The sequence below is a fragment of the Rhinichthys klamathensis genome, unplaced genomic scaffold, assembly GCF_029890125.1.
Source record: "Rhinichthys klamathensis goyatoka isolate OS25496 unplaced genomic scaffold, OSU_Roscu_1.1 h1tg000254l_1, whole genome shotgun sequence".
NCBI classification, from domain to species: domain Eukaryota; kingdom Metazoa; phylum Chordata; class Actinopteri; order Cypriniformes; family Leuciscidae; genus Rhinichthys; species Rhinichthys klamathensis.
In genome coordinates, this window is record NW_026606776.1 from 1,591,956 (window position 1) to 1,609,396 (window position 17,441).

Sequence of the window (17,441 nt, forward strand, 5' to 3'; positions counted from 1 at the left end):
TACTGTTGTGTGCAATAGATTCTGTTTTTGCATTGAGTTGTGTTACAGTAGTGTACATGCAGAATTTACTATAGATACTCTTCATATGAAACTCACAAATCTAAATGCCTAATCCTCTGCAGAGATCTAAGAAGATCCATTACTGTAAAGTTTCTAAAAAATATGCATTGGCAGTTATGAAACAAAGAACCTTCTCACAAATTGAGCATTGTGTTTTCAATTATTTTGCTGTAGTGTGTATTGATGTGTATAGTGTTTACATTTTTGAAAGCTTCGAGCTGCTCTTTTGGTGTGAAAGTTTGAGTTTTGAACTGAGAAGCTGTGGTTGTGTTTATGTAGCTTTAGAAAAGGGTGTTGTGTTTAGACATTGGGGAACATGGAGGAAACGTTTGTGAAATGTGTTTTAGCATTTGAGAAAAACTGTAACGTTTTCTTCAATTAACATTGTATGAGCACTGTTTTAGTTTCTTCAGAGCACTTACTTCTGTTTCTCTACTTGGGTGAATTTTTCCAATAAGTTAAGTTACATATAAACCATTACATTTTCCGAATAACACATTGCATTCGTCATCTAATTCACTTTCAACTTGTTTTTGTGATTGGGCTGCAAAGAGCCAAGACAAATTGTGATCAAAGTAACAATCTTTCCTCTTGGCAAACACTTCCATGCGTTCCACCCACCTCTGCTGCTCCGTGGAAGTTAAGAATTAGTCTTTTATCTCTAGTCTTATCTAATCTCCAGCAACACACTCGCTGAACGTCAATACGGGAACGAGTTTTCTCCTCTGGGGGACATAAGTGGGGACTTCAAAAACTGATCCCTCACAAAAATTGCCTAACAGATTATAAGAACACTGGTGGCAGCTCATGAGTTGAGGAGATGGACTAATAACCCAAAGGTTGCAGGTTCAAATCCCAAAGGGAAGATTTGTTATTTAGAGCAGTGTTTCTCAACCGTTGGGCCGCAAGACCGTTTTGAGTGGGTCGTGGAGTTTGTAGTCAAAGAAACAACAGCAGCAGAAAATGTAATTATAAACGTTTTTCTGATGCAAGACTTTTATTTTGAAAGATGTGCGTGAAAGCTGTTGACTCTTCTGTCAGACGCAGTTTGCTGGAGAAAAACGCATTCCCCTGGTTCAGTATCTACTGTCAGATTAGATGTCAGGCTATGCCAGTGTTATTATTCAACTGTTATTTTTGTAACTTGTTACACAGTCTCACCTCAGAAAAACTAACTTTCCTGTCCTGTCAGACGTTATAATAATTGTGCTAGCAGCGCATGCTTTTCAATAGACTCTAAGAGCAAATGTGGAGGCACACGCAGCAGGTACAGTATGATGTTCATTATTCATCAGGATCAGTGTCCAACTGGCCATATATTTTATTAACAGTTCATGTTAGTACTGTGTATTTACCATGGTAACTAGTTTCATGTTAACGGTATCTCCACACCAGGACGCCACTGCTTCTTCCTCAGCGGCGGCTCGGAGAGAGCGCCTGAGGGGGGCTGCGATGGGTTGGATTTGAGTTGCGTGTGAGGGGTATCAGAACTCAGAGAGTCCTGACGCTCATGGCAGGTAGAGCCCTTGATGGCAAGTTGGTCTAGCTGCAAACCGGAGATCTCCGGAATTGGACGTGAACTCCAAAAGTTGGCAGTACCTTCAAAAGGAGGCGGGGTCTCCACGCGCAAAGACTTTCGCCATTGGCTCTGGCCTCAGCTAATTGACTTTAAAATAAAAGTTTGTAAATTAAACATAGTGTGACGGTTCAATGAGTGTTTGTGCAGTGAGTGCTCGTGTGTTTTGTCCCGGAGTTATAGGCTGATTGCCGGGAGGCGTGGCTTTACACCTGAACCAGATTATGGTGTTTTAAAAGACACTGGGTCAAACAGAGAGTTGATCTAAAATAAAAAGTAAAAAAATATGCTATATAAATAAAAATGAGAGAGTAGCCCGGAGTTTGTGGCCAGTGGCGTTCAGTTTGAACCTCTGCTCAACGATATTTAAGCGGGAATACCTCGCGAGCGGTCCCAGTTCAGCGCTTGGGAACATTTTACTCTATCGCTGTGTTCTAAGCAACGGGGGTGTCCCTGGGGCTCAAGATTCACAGGGTATAAGGGGGCAGTGATGCTGGGTTCAACTAAAAAGGTTCCATTGTCCGGTGAGGTCCGGTTGGGGAGTTACGGATGGCCCGGCTCTGCGATCTCATGTTGCATAATCTTATTAACTGCTTATCTCCAGAAATGCCATTTTCTTTAGCACGCTATTCATTGCAAATCCTACCCTGCAGTCAATTTCACTGGTTAAGGTTAGGATGTATGGGTTAGCATTTGTTGGAGCAAAGCATTGTGTAGGAAATCAGCAGTGTGATTGACATGACCAATGAAATCTTTTGAATCTGCTGCGGGGCGGAGTTTGCGCGGAACTGGATTGGGGGGCAAAAAAAATCACGCATTCGTGTCAAGTGCCTGTCTGTCAATGGGAGGAAACCACACCCTATTTTGGAGCTCCCACTCCCATTTGGAGATCTCCAGGCTTCAGCTATACCCTTCTCCTTGACGGCGGCTTCTGTGTGGGCGTGGCTCAGGCAAAAGACGCACATCTTCTTGTGTCCAATTTGAAGTTCGATAGGTCCCGTGCAGACGGAACAAGGCTTTAAGGGATATGCTTGTTCGCCGAAACACACAAGGGGTTCTTGTAGACTTAGATCCACTTTTCGTTGGTGATTCAACGACAAAATGACAGATATCACCGTTTTGCACGAAGGAGAAAGATTCTGAGGATATACACGTTATATAGGCTACTGCAATGCAATGTCGTTATACCAATCAAGCTTCAGTATTCTAGGAGAAAGGATAAGTTTCCCCATAGTGTCATCGTGACGCAACGCCTCGTCCCCTCATTTTAGGGAACACTGATAAAAATGATTTTGTGTTGAAGTAAATACTACAGACAAAAAACTGTAATTTCTGTAAAAGTTAGTTCAGGCAAGAATTAAAAAAACTTAGTAAATTCTATATTAGTACTCAATTCAAGCGTGTAGAAATTAAAGTGTAAATATCAACGTTATAAAATTAAGTAAAATTACTCAACTTTTCTGATACTGGTGTTCCCATCATGCACTGGGCCTTGAATAATTAATGAGGTTGATTTTTCACTGTTTTATCATTGCTTTTGTTGTGAGGATTTGTAACTTGCCATTTTGTGACATTTGGAGTTCATTTTCTACTCAAAATGACACATTCATACACAAAAACAATCCATCAATGTTATGTCATTGTGTATTGTGTACCAAGTATTGAGTTCTCATGCGTTTAGAAGAGATTGTATTAATTTCTTAGATGTTACTAAGTAAAGCATATACTTTAAAAGTGTGGTTTAATTCAATGTTATATTGTTTGAGTGAAATGTATTATTAACTAAATAGATATTACTCAACCTTTTACTGGCCAAGTTAAAATGACTCATTTTCTTTGTTAATTTTACTTAACTTGGTTAAGTAGAGTTACCTTAAAGCTGCATTCCGTAACTTTTGGGGGGTTAAAAATTATCCAAAATAATTTTGAGCAAGTACATAACCAGCCAGTGTTCAAAACTATCTGCTTGCCTTAGCTCGATTCAAAACGGTAAGCTTGTAATAATGTTTTTAATTCTAGTGACTGGTGGATTTCCGCGGGAGATTCGAGCATGTCTTTGGGTCATTACGTCACATCTGTACACATAAAGAAGGAGTTTTGGCTAGTAGGCTTTATTGCGAGTGAGGATGTTGGAGATTTAAAGCCTTTTCTCACAGCACTTGATATAATTAAACTTATCAATTTGATGGCGGATCCAGAAAGGTTCAAACAACAATCACCAGTGACAACTGGAGACTCACCTGTTGTAAAATGCAAAAGACTTCGGAGTGACTACAGAAAACAAGAGACTGCAACCGGGCCCATGCGAAAACAAGGGTAAATATCAGAAGGGTATTAAATGTAGTCACGCAATGCTGATGTTGTTAACATTAACAATTTGAGAACAAAGTATAATTTGCACGGTTTGACGTGATATGATAAGCGATCGTTGGATTGAATCAGCGTGATTTACTGCAATGCTTTTTCCCCCCTAGTTGGTCAGAACAAAAGTGGATGTTACTTACTAGTTCAGATGACATTTTCTGGTGAAAATTCTTATGTTGGTCATACTTCCAAAACGTAGAATCTGTGATTCTGAATAACAGTATCCACACCGGCGCGGCGACTGACAGCCGCACATTCTCATCAAAACATTGGATTCATCCGCACTGTGCCGTGCCGAGACACAACCCACGTAAAGTTGATAATTCCGCGAATAACTGCAATTGCAGATTTCGAACAGAGATTGGCAACAAAGAGGAAAACCTACAGTTTCAATTCCATTTGTGAAATTTACTTTAAAAATATGCGTGCAAAAACTTGCCAAAGAAAAATTAAGTAAATTTTACTTATTGTTTTTTTCAGTGAAGGAACCAAGGTTGTGTCAGTAACCGGAGACGTTTTCCGTAAACTTAACCCAAAATACCACTTTATTTTCACTTTGTGTTATTTTCTATACTTTTTATTATGACTGTGGTGACTCGTACTGGCTAACTAACTTTATTGTTTTAACAAAATACACTCAGCTCCATAGCTCTCGATCAATAATAAGTAATAAAATAATCAATAGTAAAAATACTGCAAGTTGCTTTGGAAATTAAAAAGATATTAGTATTGTACTGTAGTTTAAAACCAGGGTTATTATCAGTAAATAAAACTAAAACTACAACCATTTGTCACAATCTGTGTGTTTAGATTCACTCTTATGGACTTTTAGTTTGGTTACCGTCAGTTTCCTCTATTCTTTGTTTCTAGTTCCCCGCCAGTCATCAGTTTCCATGGACACTCATTAATCATCACAGCTTTGTCATTGTTGTCTGGTATTGTCATGTCTTACACGCTGTTACGTTACGTCTTCTTCATCAGTGGACTATTTGAGCTTGTTTTATAATAAATACCTTTGTTTTGTAACCTTTTGAATCTTTATCATCTAGACCTTAACATTACAGCATTAATAAACATTTGTATTATTTTAAATAAAATAAACATTACTAAAATAACATAATAAAACCTTAAACTTATTTGATTTTAGCTAGTTGCCTAGTTCTGACTGACAGTCGTATATTTGTACAGTGAGCTTTTTAAAATAAGTTCAGCTTAATATTGTATTATATTATATAATTTTTTTATTTTGTCTTCATTATTTTCTTTTCCCCCCCACAGAAAATAGTCTGAGATCAAACAATAATTAGAAGATTATTAAGTTCCCTGCATTTATGACATTAAACAGATCTGTTAGTTGCCATGGAGATTGGACTTCCTGGAAAAAAAGTTCTTTAAGCCACACCAAGCACTCATTGATGAAGCTTGTCAGTGCTGAGAGATCCTCAAGCTTTTAACATGCAGATAACATATGTCCCACAGTGCGGAGATGAAGCACGAACGATACCGAGCTGGAACTGCATCAAGGAAAGGGGAATAGAGAAATGCCAGAGAGAATTTTACCAAAAGCAACTGATAATGAGATGCAAATGTAGAACAAAGGATCATTGGCCACAAGAGAGGACTGGAGAGAGATACTTTGCTACATGAAAGTGTGCTGGAGACACTGAGGAGGCTCTTCAGGACAGGTTAACACCAACCTTTGGCTCAGTTTGGCACACTAGCTGCATGTAGTCTCAATATGACAACACGTGATGCTCTATTCGGAGCTGTTCAATTATGCATTTCTATGGCAACACTATCAATGCCTAAATTAATTTGCAGCGGTCAGGTGCTACAAGTAGGAGCTCTCAGAAAATTCCCATCTTACAAGCTGTAATTACGAGCTCTACGAGGACGTGAACGCCTTTTACAAGTTGAAATCTCTGGATTACGGTAATTATAACATGGTGTGAACGCACCTTTACCACTTACGGAATGCACTAGTATACACTATATCCCCACTGTTTATTAACAGTAGTATGCTACACTGTTGTCAAATAACCTCATCAGATTTTAAATGAGTGGTCTAGTTATCAACTTAAAATGCATTTAAAACCCCCAAAAATAAAAATAACTTTAACTTTTGTCTTAACTTCTGATCAAATAATGAGTTAAAATATAGATTGTAGAAGGAATAAATAAGTTACTGTTTAGAACGTATTAAAATAAATAAACTATGCCCAGTATGCACACTTAGAGCAGAAAGTAAGTATGCTATAAATTCTCTTTTAAGTTAGCTAAATCTTAAAATGATTGTATCAAAAAACAAAAATACCTATAACAAACTGGCTCAATCAAAACATTAAAAAGATTAGAAACACTTTGAAATATTCAACAACCATTTGGGAGGAATATACACATTTGCAGAAGTCTGGTGCACTCTTGTTTCTCAGTGGAAACTGTAGAGCAGCCAGCCAATCAGATTAGAACTTTTCAAATTTAATTTAGTGTGCAATTTTTCCAGATGGTCTCTGCACAGGCTGTGGGTGGTCGGAGGACTACAAGAGCTTTAAAGTCCCCGTGAACCGGAAGTTGCAAACGACTTTTCTCCAGTGTTGTGACGTATTTCCGAGAGAAACGGAATACTAAATGAGGCAAAATGGTGGGTGTGTTTTTTTTCAACTAGCACCTGATTGGATCTAGAAAAGTAGGTGTTTTCATTCAGCCTGTCTACTGTCAGTTGGAGGGGCGTGATTATGGATGTTAAGAAGACGCCCAAACCGTGAAACCTACGTCATCAGGCAAGGTCCTCCAATGCAGAGGGGAGGGGAAATTTCAGATTTTGATTAAAGATTACGAAGCCAAAAAAATGTTTTGTGTGGATTGACTTGCATGGATGAATTGTTCACCACAAAACGATCAATTTAGGCAAAGAAAGTAAGTATGGTCAATTTTGAATTCATGGGGACTTTAACCTCAGACTCTATCTCTGAGTTATTCAATCCATGGAGTGAGTGTACCAAGTTAAAAAGTTGGATGAACAGCACCTGTGAAATAGCAGGTGTTGAGTTTATGCTAATTGACTATCTTTCGGATGTTCCTTAAAAAGCAAATGGGGGATTATGACCAAAAATGGATCACAGGTGTGTCCTGAAAACCATAAACAAAGTAAGCAAAAACAAAACTAATTTCAGGTTCACTTGAGGCATTGAGAAACATTTGTGCTGGAAGCCTGAAATCAGTGATTTTTTATTTATTTATTTATTTATTTACACAAATGTGTATTTTGGCGACATTAATATATTTAGTACATTTGGCTGGCAGGTTTTAACTTCTTTTGGAAAGCCTGTGAAAACTAAGTCCCATCAATTTTCTATGTAAGAATGATGCAAATGTTTTTGTCATGCAGACTTTGCCTCCGCACTGGGCCTAAGGCGATTGAAGCAATCAGACGCTGTGTACGCTAACACTGCTCATTAGCAGGATTAATTAAGAGCACTTTTGAGGGTATATGCCTCTGAGATCTAGGAGCCAGCGAGGACTCTGGGATAAAGGGATGTGGGAAGAGAGCATCAGATGAGTAAAGAGGGTCATGGAGTTCTGGTAGACTGACAGTATACTGTGACTGACTTCAAATGACTGTACTGTTTATGCTAATGTTAAGTGCCTCATGCGTCGCAGTCAGGTATACAGTGAGACTGTTATGTGTTTGCTTCTGGAAGTATTTATTAGAGCTGCCAGTCAGGGGAGCAGAGTTTCAGGTACAGTTTAATGTATTTCCACTCCACAGATTATTGAAAATAGCAGTGCACGTCTCAGGTGGAGTGTTCGAAAAAACAGAAACCTCTTCTCTTTCTTACAGAGGAATGTCAAACATTTTTCAAGTTTGTTTTCTGAATTCTCTATTATACCACTTAAAGATGTTGCAACCCTCTGCAACACAAACTAAATAAATAGTTCTCCCAAATGTTACAATTCAGCCAATATTTACTCACTTCCATGTCCAGATGTCATTCCAAATCTGTATTCTGTTAACTGTTTCCATGGAATACAAAACTCTTACAAAGGTTTCAAAATATAATAATGACAAAATTGTATTTTTTGGGTGAAGGCCTATTCCTTAAATAGTCACAGGCATGAGTATTCCCATGGTGAACTTGAAGAGTTTCTATGGTATTTCATAAGCTACAAAGACTCATCTCAAAATCTCAAATGAGATGCTGAACAAGTTGCCCAAGAGGGTGTACGAGCCCTTTGAAGACTTTAAAATCTTAGATTGCTTTTAGTTCCACTAGAGGGCAGAGCACAACATTCATGACAATCACATGGTGAATATGGAAGCAAGGATGAACTGAGAAGTGAACAATCCAGTCTACAACTCACCTCTACTAACAAGAAGCATGGCACTATATATTTGCTCCTCTTAACTCCTCCTCTCCCCACAATCCTTCTGTCCATCTCTCCTGTCTTCAGCATGTCAGCCAGACACCTGGAACATACACAGGCAGAAAACGACAACTTCATTGAGATAGTTTATCTCATTTACTTGGATTGCGCATGCAGACAATTCATGTATATTATCGTCTCTATAGTGCGCTGCAGTCATATTTTTGTAGGCCAACCTGGAAGTTAGCTTAAAAAAATACCCAATAGGATGTTTTTCTGGCTTTTTAATCATTGCAGAAAATAAGCTCTGACTGTGACCGACAAAAGTTTATGATTCTTAGATGTTTTGTTCATCATGATAGTTTTCACGAATTAACACAACTTTTATGAGTTCATAAATACAATCAGCAGAAGTAAAAAGCTAAACGTACTACGCCACAGTCGCAGGACCTCAATGCCACCACCATTAAGCTTCTGACAACTTTTTCAGTCTTTATTTAAAGTGATAGTTCACCCAAAAAATGAAAGTTCTGTCATCATTTACTCACCCTCAAGTTGTTCCAAATGTATGAATTTCTTTCTTTTCTTTTGAAGACATTTTGAAAAATATGGGTATCAAACAGTTGACTTCCATAGTTTTGTTTCCCCATATAGTCAATGGTCCCCATCAACTGTTTAATTACCCATATTCTTCAAAATATCTCCTTTTTTTCCAGGCCCTGAGGGTGAGAATATGATGACATTTTTGGGTGAACTATCCCTTTAACATTTGCCCTGAAAGTTTGAGTTTGTAAGAGGAACTCAAAGAATAGTTTGCAAGAGCCTGAAATCGATGAGAATGAACATTCATTAGCGGGCATAACTTGTATTTAAACATTTCTGACATTTCGCAGACCTTAGTGTTTCTCGCACTGGGGGAAAAAGACAAAGTACAGCATAACCTGTGTAGTCCAATTCAAGAACAAATATGAACCGGTTTTATTGAATAAACATATCAAGCTCCGTGTCAATGCATCATTCCTTCAATATAGACATTGGGCTGCTCTTACTTACTGAGCAACCAGTATACCAAAAATATATTCTCTCAATTGTTTACTTGTCACTTCTTTGTGCATGGTTATCCTGACATTTATAATAACAATGCAATGATCGTGATAGAACAACCCAATGTAATAATATGACAAGAAAAATAAATAAAAATGCATTTACCTACCCTCATATTTCACTCAAACTTTTGGGTGTCAAGATTGATTATAGCCACTAGGTAGATCCTAGCATGACAAAGTTTTGTTCTTCAAAAAAAAAAAAAAAAAAAACATTTGCAAACTGGGGTAAATTCTATAACAAAGTGCGCTGTCGGCTGATGGTGATTGCAAACATATTTTAAATGGTTCACACTTCACACGTGAAAATATTATCCTCTTAGAAATATGTGAAATTGGGGCATAACATAATTAAAGATAATACTTTTTTTTCTGAGGGGAAAAAGTAATCAGATTATTGTACTGTGATAATGCATGACATAAATACTGAAGATTACAGGGCATCCAGGTGCATGTTTTTGTAGTACGAAATATTATTGCAGATATTCCATGAGCTATGGCACCATGGCATGTGCTTATCCATAAAACTATTATGCATTGACAATTTTTCCATCACCAACTCTATATCTTCAAATTGAATCCTGTCTAGCAGTGCAGCATCAAGAACATTATCAGCACAGCAAATGCTCGTTTCATTTACAGCCGGGACTTGAATGAGAACTGAATTCCCACTGTGGTGAACAGAAGATGAGCTATAGGACATGGATCTGAATTTGAGATTATAATCTTAATCCACCACTTGAAAGAGCAAAGAATTCTCTCGTTTGATGTATAGGTCACAAACACACACTCACATACATGTTGCCCTAAGCAAAGAATGCATTAGTATTAAAGAGACCAACAATATGAATATAAGCTCTCTTCTAAGACTCTGTAATGATCAGGATCACTTTTATGTTTTCTCCACTATTGTTACATAATGAGGGGGAGAGAGATGAATAAAGACAGATGAATAAATCATGCGGTTTAGCTTCTGTCTTTAGCGTTGTGTTCCTCAGGCCTAGCAGCAAACACAACACCACAAACATCTTGTAGCCGTCACCATCTACACACAGCCATTAAAATTCATCGTCTAAAAATGCTGAAGCTGAAGTTGAAAAAGAACCAAAGTGATTTTATGCGCCAATTAAGATATGGGTCTGAAACTCTACCAAATGTAAAAAAAAGTAACAAGATATTTATGCTTCTTATTGGTGCAGTAAAGTTTTTAACAATTTAAAAAGACAGTCTACACTTACCACAAAAAAACAACAACAACAACAACTTCTAGCTAGCAATTTATACTGCAGGGATATGTTGCCCAACAGACCTTTTCATATTCATTTTTTGTTTTACCAACCGATTTTCTAATTTCCATGCTGGTTTACAGTATGAACAGTACAGTATTCAAGCCAAAGTCCTCATCCTTTGGAAGTGCTTGCAAAGTGGATTTGCTCTCGCATAGAATGTTATGCATTAACATTACCCAGAACACATAATGTTCCAAACAAGTGTATGCATAATAATCCAAACAAGTGTGTGGATGCACGTGTCATACACACAAATTAAAAACACACAATTGGTAACACATACGACACTAAAATTATGCAATAAACATTAATTTAACAACATAAGATGTCATAATGTACATAACTGATAAGAAAAAAATTAAGAAGAAGCAGTTATTTAAATTAAATTCACACGTTTTTTCACCATTTTATTTTTTTATTTAACCTTTATTTATCCAGGTAAACTGTTAGAGAACCACTTCTCATTTACAAACATGACCTGGCCAAGAGGCTACAGGAATAAATAAGAACATACTGTACAGCTACACAGTCAAACACATAACACATAGAACAAGCAACTAAATTAAAAAAAGATAGACAACAAAGGGGGGAAAGAAAAGAATAGAGTGCTTAAATATGTGTGTATAAATATGGTTCATGATTGTCAGCAGGAACAAGAGTCGACTATATGATTTTCGAGGTTTTGCTTAAAGGTGCTCTAAGCGATGTCGCGCGTTTTTTGGCCAAAACATTTTTTGTCACATACAGCAAACATCTCCTCACTATCCTCTGGCTGCCTGTCCTCTGAACACACTGTAAAGAAACGCGATCTCTGTAGACCAGGGGTCTCAAACTCAACTTAACTGGGGGCCGCTGGAGGTAGAGTCGGGGTCAGGCGGGGCCGCATCAAGTATTCCACAAAAAATAGTATTCAAGTATTCCCAAAAAGGAGCACAACTGATCCAATCTTCTCAATATTTATTATTAACGTTTCTTCTGAACTGTTCCTCTGAATTTGAACATTCCTTTCTGTACATGATTGGTTCTTCATGAGCTGTCCTTCTGACAGTTGAAGTTCATTTTTACAAACTTTTTACAAACATTTTTGTGATATTTATATTTGCTTATGTCCTTTTTATTTTCTTTATTCAACACATTAATGATATTGAATGTTTTTTTGTTTTTTTTGAAGGCACATTTCCTTTTATTATACTTAGAAAAACAATTATTGCTTTTGAAATACAAATATTTGCAGTCATGTCTGCCCGTCTTATTGAATTCTTTCTACACATGTATAGTGTCTCAAATTACTGACTGCACAAATCAAAGCAAACCTTCTTATCAACCTGTTTGACACATATTACAAGCTCAAAATGATTATTCTCACATTGTTTTAGAGCAGGGTCTCTCTCCAACACGTCGCTCGCGAGCTACCAGTAGCTCTGGCCTGATTGGTGGTAGCTCGACAAGGGGCCTGTTCACATATCGTGCTCACATATTTTGCGCGCTCAAGTTCGTTATTTCAAATGTAGGCGCGCGGCAAACGCGCTCATAATTGAAGCGACGCGCTCATTTTTTCCAGGCGCAGTATGTTTGTACTTCGCGGTTGTCTATGACAACTATTGACAACAAACCCACCCGTAAGCTGTCACGAGACTATCTATGGTAGCCCATAAGGGATAAAAATATATATATATATGTAACGGAGGCCAGCTAGTAGTTGCTGTGCGAGTAAACCTCACTCCTCTGATCTCAAAAGGCTCTCTAGCGACAGATGCTAGAGGCTGCAGTCTTTAGCCTCCTTGTTAGAGCGCCTGACTCTCACGCCGGAGACCCGGGTTCGGGGCCCGCACAGAGCGGGGAGAGTAGGACCCGGGTGGAGGGGTTACATATATATTTTTTAACGCGCCACACGCAACGACGGGCCGCACTAACATTGAACTTTAATGTCAAGTAGGGGGCCACAAAATATCACCCCACGGGCCGCAAATGGCCCGCAGGCCGCGAGTTTGAGACCACTGCTGTAGACAGCCCAGGCTCCACAAACAGCAACAAAAACAAACTGCAGCGACCCGCTCCCCGAAACATAACAAACTGTTCCAGCCAATGACCGACAAGAAGGGTTTGGGGGTGTGGTTTGGGGGGTTAGTGTGCGGATGAGGAGGAGGGAGGGTCTAGCTAGCCTCCGTTTTGTTTGACAATAGTTCGAACGTCAACAAGAAGTGATGTCACCCAGGATCGCTTAGAGAACCTTTAAAGGTGGAGATTGGAATCAGAGATGTAAGTTTCAGGGTATTTTGTAGTATGTTCCAGTCATGTACTGATGCAAAGCGGATTAACCGTCAATTATATGATGACCTCACTTCACGTTCTTTTTCACTTATAAAAACTGGCCTTTACCTTAGCAATTTTTACAATCTTTTACAGTAAAAATCATGATAATTAACAATGTAATAATAGGGGAACAATCTGTGTTTGCTGGGCTAATCGTAACTGGGCTAAACCAAACATAAATTTCAAACCCTTCTGCCATATTCTCATGTCAAAAATTCTGTTTGAAGCCTAGTGCTGACTTGCTGCTGAAGTGACAGCGGCACTAACGCATTCTAGTTTTTGTCCTGAGGACCAGCTGCATCTGTATAATCCTTTATTCCTAAAAGCTTGATTTATTTGAGTAGGTGTAATGACTTGTACTGTTGAAACTCTTGAAAGTGAACCGTCAAAACCTCAGTTCTTATATGAGTGTTAGTGTACACTGCTCTTGCAATTAACAATACACTGACAGACCACTGACATGCATCATAAAATCTCACACCACACTGAAAAGTGGGCCGCTACATTTCAAGCAAAAACACAGCACAGGAAAAATGAGCATAGGTGAATACGTTCTTAAGAAATCTATCTTCAAAGGGAAGTCTACTGCACCCCTTATGATACGTCTATCTTCTGAGCTCTTTAAAACATTCACTCTTAGCAACAGAGGGAGGAAAAGACAAATTCAGGTCACCGCAAAGGAGTACTTTACAAACAAGTAGAGCACAAGGGACAGGAAGGAAGAACCGCAAAGAGGAACAAGACAGGACAGGACAACAAGGCAAAATGTAGGATGGCTTAAAACTTGACTTTGAACAATCTACATACAGAAGAACTACATACTACTAAAAGAAAATCTAATTTCGTTGAGAACACTGATTGGTTGGTTGATGGAACCACAAGAATGCGCGCAAAATCCCAAACCCAGTGACTGTCCTGAGCTGTGATGTGGAAGGCAGCAGATAAATATAAGCCCATTTCACGCTTTTAAGAGCATTCCAAAAATAGAGCACTGATAAAACCTCTGCAATAATATAATGAAATAGGAGTGATCTATTTGTCAGAATACAGTACATGGTTGCCAAAGAAGAAAAGCCCTATTGGTGTAGTTATGCGATCTATCACAGCCCAACGCTTTAGGCACCCTTTAGCGTCAGTTACATGACGCGATCCTAGGGCGTCATCTTACTGACGCTTTACCTTTAACGTCAGTTAGATGACGCTATCTAATCCTAACCCTACCCCAGACCTAAACCTACCCGCGTCATCTAACTGACGCTTAGGTAAAGCGTCAGTAAGATGACGCCCTAGGATCGCGTCATGTAACTGACGCTAAAGGGTGCCTAAAGCGTCGAATATTGAAGCATGGTCAAAATTGTCATTTTAGTGACGCCTTGGGATGAGAATGCGTTGTCTATCAGCATGAGCTAACTGGACAATGCAAAGACGCAAAAACTATTCTGACATCAGGTTGGCTTGCATGTCTTTGGAGGATAGTGTATATATTGGTTAGAGAACATGCAGTGGAAGTTAGCAAAATGATTGAAATCGTTTAACACATTTAGTAAACATTCGGTAACTAAAAAGAGTTTTTCTACACTATACAAAACTGCCTCAGTGACTACATCTTTAAATATTCATGCACTGGGTACAGCAACAAACACTTCCACAAACTTTTTAGATGTTTAGCATCAGAGGAAAGCAGATAAGCAACATAAGTTCCTGTTTTCTTTCTATGTTTTTGTTTGTCTTGTACATTTTTTGAGACTTGAGACAACCAGAACGAATTTATGTCACCAGCATGCGATTCTGGTATGCTAGTGTTTCCATGTTTCATGGCTAGCTTAACCAGAAAGACTTTTTTGACAACCAGCTTAATCTGTGAAATTTTTAAATCTGACTTCCCAGGATAAATGACTGCTGGGGTAAAGTATGAACAGTGTGAATCATGGAACAAAATAACAAGATTATTTTAACACTGGGATAAAAAAAAAAAAGTGTGAACCCCAAGTGAAGAATTTCACATGTAAAAAGGCCTAATATTGTTCCTCCTATGGTTTGATCAGTACAATACACTATTTGTTAACCAAATGCAGTAACTGTGAATGTCTACAATGGATATGAATGCTTATCAGATCCATGACAAGTGATTTGCTGCTATCTTTTTGGACTGTTGCATTTCAAACATCAGCAAAGGACTCAAAGACAGAAATGCCCCTTGTTCATCCAGTATGATCTGAAGTTACAGAATGAATGTTATGACAGTGCTCAGATGTTTCACGCTCTCTGTGTGCACACAGAAACGGGGGCATGTGGGTCTCTGTGTCACTTACAGTGCAGAAATCTTCAGTACCAGCTGCTAACTGGCTGCTTTATCCTCTACAGTATGGTGACAAGATACGTCCACATGAACGAGAATGAACCTCATTGGTTCTCGCACATCAAGTGAACATGTTTGAGCTTCCGTTTACCCCAACTGATGTGTGAGTTGATGAATGTTTATATGTGAATAAAAGCCTAAATTCAATCTGTTCATAATATAAAGCGATCGAGTCTCTTCAGAAAATTTGGACTAAACCGCTCGATTCATATGGATTCGTTTTACGATCTCTTTATGAACTTTTTGAAGCGTCAAAGTGTGTAGCTGTCAATAGAGAGACAGAAAGCCATCAGATTTCATTAAAAAGATTTTCATTTGTGTTCCGGAGATGAAAGAAAGTCTTACGGGTTTGGAACGACATGAGGGTGAGTAATTAATGACAGAATTTACATTTTTGGATGAACTATCCCTTTAAATACAGATTACAGATTTCACAGTCAAACTCATGTAACTAGCGTAACATACAATTCTACTATTGGATCTTTTAATATCTTCCTTACACATTGATAATATTAAGAAATGTTTCTTGCAAATCAGCATATTAGAATGATTTCTAAAGGATCATATGATACTGAAGACTTAAGCAATGATGCTGAAAATTTAGCTTGGCCATCACAGAAATAAATTACATTAATTGTAATAATATTTCAAAATTCTGCTTTTTTATAGTATTTTTGATCAAATAAATGCAGCCTTGAGCATGAGACTTCTTTCATAAACATTACAAAAAATCTTACCGACCCAAAACTTTTGACCAGTAGTGTAACTGTTCCTTCATACAATACAAATTACAACATTCATCTCTTTTGGCAGGTTTTTAGGTAAAACTTCATCACTAATAGAGCTTGATAGGGTCAAACTGCCAGCAGGCCAAGCTAATAAAGTCAGAGAAATTATTAATTTTATTGAAACCAAATTAGATCCTGCTCCTGTTATACATATTGGCACAGAGTTGCAATTTTACTTGATGTATTTAAAAAGGATAATGCACTCATTTCAGTATAGCAATTGAACCAGGGCCATATGTAAAAAGTCCTACTTCTACCTCTGACCCAGCTATATGGCACACTAATGCTGTACAAAAGCATGCTAACAATTTAATAAGTGTGAAAGTTTTTAATTTTTAATATAAGTAAAGCAGAATTATCTACATTGAAGTAAACTGGTTTTTTGGATATAGTGCTTGTCAGTTTTGAGTGCAATTTGGATCAGACGGTCAGTGAACAGACTGTGGGCGGACCGTGGGCATGTCGTCTGAGGCTGACACTGATTACTTTAGGGCTTCGGGTTTACACACACACACACACACACACACACACACACGATGCAGCACTAATTGGCATTATTCACCATTATTCATACTGCAGGTCCTGACAAAAGAGTGCAAGTATACAGTCTGCAAAGTAATAACTGCCTCAAAACACAAATGTAGCGGTAAACAAACATTTAGCCTACCTGTGTACTTTATCTCATAGGCACACACACTATTAAAACCCACAAACAAAAGCACATACATTCCATCGTGCAGTCAGTTTGAGTGCAAAACTTTAGATTTCCATCACTGTCACTTTTGTTCAGAGCAGAAGACAACGTGCGACACAGTGCCACTGCGCTACGACTCGCCGATTTGGGTCAGAGCCCGAACACAGTTTCACCCTGCAACAGCCTTGATCTAGTACCACCTCTGTTGCTTTTGCATTCAAAGGCATTGCATCCATTACAGCCGGCTTATTGAGCCACCCAAATGCCTGCCCACATTCACCATTATAAACACATCAGCGAGAGTGAGAAACAGAGAGAGAGAGAAATAGCTTACCTCTAATGGCAAAAGCAGTGCGGAAGTAAAGGTGCTATATTACAGCCATTCCGGCTGGACGTGAGCACAAGTGGTTTTAGAAGTGTGTGAATGAAACAGCAGCACCTGCTTAACTCGGCTCTCTGCGTGTAAACGGCTGTCTCTTCATCAGAGGCATTCTGCCACACTTCTCTCTCTCTTTTCTCTCCTCCTCTCA

The 17,441-nt window shown here is 38.5% G+C and overlaps 1 protein-coding gene across 1 annotated transcript in view; it reads right to left on the reverse strand.

Annotated features, from left to right (window-relative positions):
* Positions 1 to 17,441, reverse strand: part of plppr2b (phospholipid phosphatase related 2b) — a 57,079-nt gene extending 39,638 nt beyond the window's left edge. Inside the window, exons 1-2 of the mRNA XM_056267009.1 lie at positions 17,246 to 17,441; positions 8,363 to 8,468 (exon numbers count right to left, since the gene is read on the reverse strand). Of these exons, the coding sequence (XP_056122984.1) occupies positions 8,363 to 8,455 (93 nt within the window). The 5' untranslated portion in view covers positions 8,456 to 8,468; positions 17,246 to 17,441. The remainder of the gene's footprint in view (positions 1 to 8,362; positions 8,469 to 17,245) is intronic.